The following is a 5,038-nucleotide window of genomic DNA, read 5'->3' as shown; positions in this document are numbered from 1 at the left end:
TAAGAAGGCTGAAGGTAGATGGAATCTGAAGAAAAGAAAATGGTAGAGGGCAGGACTCCCTATATCCAGTGAGGAATATTAAGATAGCGATCACCATGGATTTAACTGCTTCAAATCATTCTGTGTTTCAGCCAGAGACTAGGGCTTCTCCGTATCAACTTCCTCGGGATTCTTAGAATATTTTATGTAGTGTAATGAAGGTAAACCAGCAAACAAAATTTTAGAAAGTCATTCCTAATCCATAAGCTGGGTGTCTGTTCTCTATGGACCTGTAAATGTGTCTGTAAACTCGTATGAGCTTGATATTGCCAGCTTACATGTAGGTGTATATACATACTTGTGTGTATGTGTCATATTGCTTATATGTTATTAATAAACTCCATTAGAGTTGAGGTGGCTGTGACTATGTTTCTGTTCCTAGAGGCTCAGGACTAGAATAATATAACATTCTCATCAATATATGCATAGATGTAAATGGATTCACTCATATTCACAGCTATGCCTTCAAGATCAACTTTCCAGGTAAAAGATTAAGGGGGATTCTATAATATTAAATGATCACACAGAAGATCTGGGAGTTTTAGTCGATTGCTGCTAAGTTTAATGTAACCAGAATGTTGATATGGAAGTCAAAAACAAAAACTAATATAGCTTTAGGGAGTATGACAAGAAGTGAAATGTCCCAAATGAGGAAGATGATGGTCCCCTCTTACACCACAAAGTGAGGTTCCCAACTGGAGTTAGGTAACTCTTGGAGGTCATATTTGAACCCAGGACTTCCCATCTCCAGGCTTACTTCTCTTTCCACTGAGCCACCCAATGCCCTAGATTGTATGTGAAAGTCAGAAAGACACCAGGGTTGATTGATGTTTTGGAAATTGCATAGAGGAGGTGAGACATACCCAGAATCCTGGAGTAGAAACAATATTTTAACAAACATCTAATCTTCCCCCTCCTCCTTACTTGATAAATGAAGCAAGATGGGAAAGAATTCAGAAAGACATAGTCAGCACCAGAAATGATTCCAGCACTTAGCAGTTAACGATTTTATTGTCATTAGTTGGTTTATGCATACAGATATTACAAACATCATAGATATTATGAGTTCTAGACTGATTAAGATAAGCAAACTTGAAGGGAGTTACTTAGGAAGGCTCTTGGAAGAGAAGAATCATCAGCATTTGGCAGAGCCCTGAGAGGGTGTCAAAGGAAGGTGAGATGAGTAGACAGCCACAACAAGGGTTCAAGAAACAAAAACAAGTTAATTAGTCCAGCTATCCATCATTAGGAAGAAGGTAAGTGGCATAGTTGATAGAGTACTGAATGTAGAGTCAGAAGAACCTGAGTTTAAATCCTGTCTTGGACACTTAGAGCTCTGTGACAATAGGCAAGTCACTTAATTTCTGTCTCAGCTTCCCCTTCATCTGAAAAATCAGGTTAATGATATCACTCAACTCTCAATGTGATTGTTGAGGTGAGGAGCAAATGAGATAACATTAATGAAGTACTTTGTAGACCTTAAAGTACTATATAACTGATGTTTTATTGTTGTTTTTATTATTATAAACTTTCAGTACTGGGAGCTGTGAGATTCCAGACCATCATGGACATATTCAATTTAAGCAGCTTCAATCCTGGACCTTTCACCTTGTGGGGGATCCCAGGGCTAGAACTGTTCCATACCTGGATTGGAGTCCCCCTCTGTGCTATATATCTTGTGACTCTTGCAGGTAATGCCATTTTACTGTGGCTCATTGCTGTGGAGCATAGCCTCCATGAGCCCATGTTCTTCTTCCTCTCCATGCTGGCAGCCACTGATGTCATAATGTCCACAGCAAGCATCCCTAAAACCCTTGGCATCTTCTGGTTAGGAGCCCAAGAAATCACCTTCTCTGGGTGCCTCACCCAGATGTTCTTCCTTCACTGTAGCTTTATCATAGATTCAGGTATCCTGCTGGCCATGGCATATGACCGTTATGTGGCCATCTGTTCCCCACTGAGATACACCACCATGCTGACCCCCCAGATTTCTGCCAAGATCCTAGTGGGCATTGTGGTCCGCAGTTTCTGTGTCATCTTGCCATGTGTCTTCCTACTCAAACGTCTTCCTTATTGTCGAACACGCATCATCCCACATACATTCTGTGAACATATTGGTGTGGCCAGGCTCTCCTGTGCTGACATCTCTATCAACATCTGGTATGGTTTTGCTGTGCCCATGATGACTGTGTTCTCTGACATGGCTCTAATCGCTGTCTCCTACATCTTCATCCTCCGTTCTGTCTTCAGCCTCTCATCCCGTGGTGCTCACCAAAAGGCTTTGAGCACCTGTGGCTCCCACATCTGTGTCATCCTCTTGTTCTACACACCAGCTCTCTTCTCTGGGCTGGTCCACCGCTTTGGCCACAATATTCCTCGTACTTTCCATGTCTTATTTTCCAACTTCTATGTGGCCATTCCACCTGCACTCAACCCCCTTATCTATGGAGTGAGAACTAAGCAGATACGTGACAAGGTTATTCTCCTCTTCAGGTTAAAGGGAGTACAATAATTTGGGAACAAAGCTAGGATGAAGAATAATGTGGTACCTTGGAACCAAAGTTACCAACATGCTGGATATGAAATAGAGTGAAGAATTGAAGAATTTAGTGTAAGCTCTGCAATTAGGAAAATCTGGGATGAAGTGATGCTTCTGACAACACTGGCTATATGATCCTGAGCAAATCACTTCCCTTCTCAATTCTTCAGGCAACTTCTTAAAATTATAAGATACAGAGAAGGTTCTAGCCTACATTAGTAAAGGAAATCTTCATATGGGAGTTTCCTATAACAATACAATCATAAATCTGTAGTTTCTATGACCCAATGTCCATACAAACAGGAAGTTTAAAATCTTATGTCTAGGATTCAAATTCTACCAAGAAGCTAGAGCTTAGTTTGGTAGATGAGGGAGCAGCAAATGAGAGTTGATGGCAAACCAGGAGATAGTGGATTAAATGTAAAGATCTCTTTTGGACCTGGAAACTAGATGTTGAAATGTTTCCCTCTCCTCAGCTCAAAGTCTAAGGATACAGAATTTCATAAACTATCAGACTGTCACTGTGTATCAATTAAATTGTGCAATGCTCTGCACCTGGAGACAGGATGAAAATTCTGCCATATACTTACTAGCTGTGTCACTGGTCAAGTCACTTAACCTCTGTATGTCTTGGTTTCCTCTCAGGTTAGTTCTGAGGATAAAATGATATAAAATTTGTAAAGCAATTTGCAAACCTTAAAGTGCTATTACATATGTGACATGGTTTTTTTCTTTCTTACACGTTGGGTTTTGGAGTATATGAAGCATATCAGGAAATGATCCTGGGGTGAGGACAAGGCACTAATAAGACATTTTTAGAGTGACCAAGGGAAATAAAGAGAAATCAACCAAATTCTTGGGAAATGTTAAGGAGGATTATCGCCCACTTTAGAGTATAAGCATTCTTGTTATGGGAAGGATAGAGAAGAACTGAAGAAATATTTAATATGAAATTCATTTCTCCCCTATAAATTTCATCAAAAGTGTCATCTAACAAAGATAGGAGACGGATATAAAGAGGTGCTTTTAGGTCATAGGGAAGAGTGTTAATACTTGGTTCTAAAGGACAAAAATATAAATAATGGGATGAAAATTATAGAAAAACTAGGTTTCAGCTCAATGTACAGAAAAAATCATTAAAATTAAAATCGATCAAAAATAGAATGCCATATTATTTCATCTCCCAATCCCATGACTTTTCATTGGCTGATTCCTATGCCTGCAATGTTTCTCTTCCTTACCTTCAGTTTCTGACTTTCTTGCTTTCTTTCAAGAGTCAACTCAATTCATTCCTTCTAATAAGAGATGTTTCCCTTCCCACTGTAAGTGCCTTTCTTTTGAAATCATTTTGCAGCTCAATTGTATATGTCTTGTGTGTAAAATTATTTAAGTGATGTCTCCCCTATCAGAATGAAATCTCCTTGAGATCAGGGACTATATTTTTATCATTCTTTATGTCCCTAGCATAGTGCCTAGCACAGTAATCACTGAATAAATGCTAATTTAATATACGTTACTATCTCAGGCATTACTGAATCTCTTCAAGGATGGAGGTGTGGTAATATTAGGAGAATTCTTTATAACAGATCTTTGCTCATATCAGGCTGAATTAGATAAGATCTGAGATCCTGTCTAAGTCTGAGATTCTGTAATTCTGCAATAATTTTGTGTTACTTTTGTTCTCATATGAGTTTGTCTTTTTACCTTTCCAGTCTATAGAACAAAGAGAATGTCCTGGGGAAAAAATGTTTCTCTTCTTCAGCATGGTGACTGACTCTTCACATGGTAGACACTTGATAAATTTTGGCTAAATTAAATAATTAAATTGACTTCCCCAAGTCTGTACTTCAATATATACTTATTTTGCAGATATTACTGAATAAATTTCAATCTAAATTTCATTGACTTTTAGTCATAAATAGATGTTTAGATTAAAAACTCATCCCAAATATGAATATAGGGGAATTTGGAAAGCTCTGCTACTAACCCCTTTGCTTTTCCCATTACCAAACTCTTAATGAAGAAAGAAGAGAATTATTGACCTCCCATCAAGGAATGTGAATCTACTATTGAAATAAATTATTTTTTTCTTATTGCTTACAGAAATTAGATGTATGAATCATAATATGGATCCTATATTGCATCTTGTAAACTTTTGAAGGGTCTCTCCATGAGCATTTCCCTGATGTTTATGAAGACTTCATTCAGGGAGCTGGTGGAAATACAATTATATGACATGCTGCTTTTAGACTTTGATGAGAAAAGCTAGAAAAGATTCAAGTGTATAATATTACAAATTGATAAGTGAAATGATCTCAAGAAGCTCTCTAATCTATGCCACCCCATCCTTTAATTTCATAGATGAAGAAACAGAAGACCAGAAAAGTGAAGAGATATAAATAGCAGAACTATGACTTGAATCCCTGCCCTGTAATTCCAAGTTCACTTCATTTCTCACCT

At 38.1% G+C, this 5,038-nt stretch overlaps 1 protein-coding gene across 1 annotated transcript; it reads left to right on the top strand.

Moving 5' to 3' along the window:
• Positions 1–1,603: 1,603 nt before the first annotated feature.
• Positions 1,604–2,551, top strand: LOC123238668 (olfactory receptor 52H1-like). The gene has a single exon (XM_044665874.1). The coding sequence runs from the start codon at positions 1,604–1,606 to the stop codon at positions 2,549–2,551; it is 948 nt and encodes a 315-aa protein (XP_044521809.1).
• Positions 2,552–5,038: the final 2,487 nt, after the last annotated feature.

This window comes from Gracilinanus agilis, chromosome 3, assembly GCF_016433145.1.
Source record: "Gracilinanus agilis isolate LMUSP501 chromosome 3, AgileGrace, whole genome shotgun sequence".
NCBI lineage: Eukaryota > Metazoa > Chordata > Mammalia > Didelphimorphia > Didelphidae > Gracilinanus > Gracilinanus agilis.
Note: the sequence above shows the minus strand (reverse complement) of the source record. Positions and strands in the feature narration are given on the sequence as shown.

What these genes read in the sequence shown, in the direction of transcription:
- LOC123238668 (XM_044665874.1), top strand. Translation starts at nt 1,604, where the DNA reads ATGGACATATTCAATTTAAGCAGCTTCAATCCTGGACCTTTCACCTTG.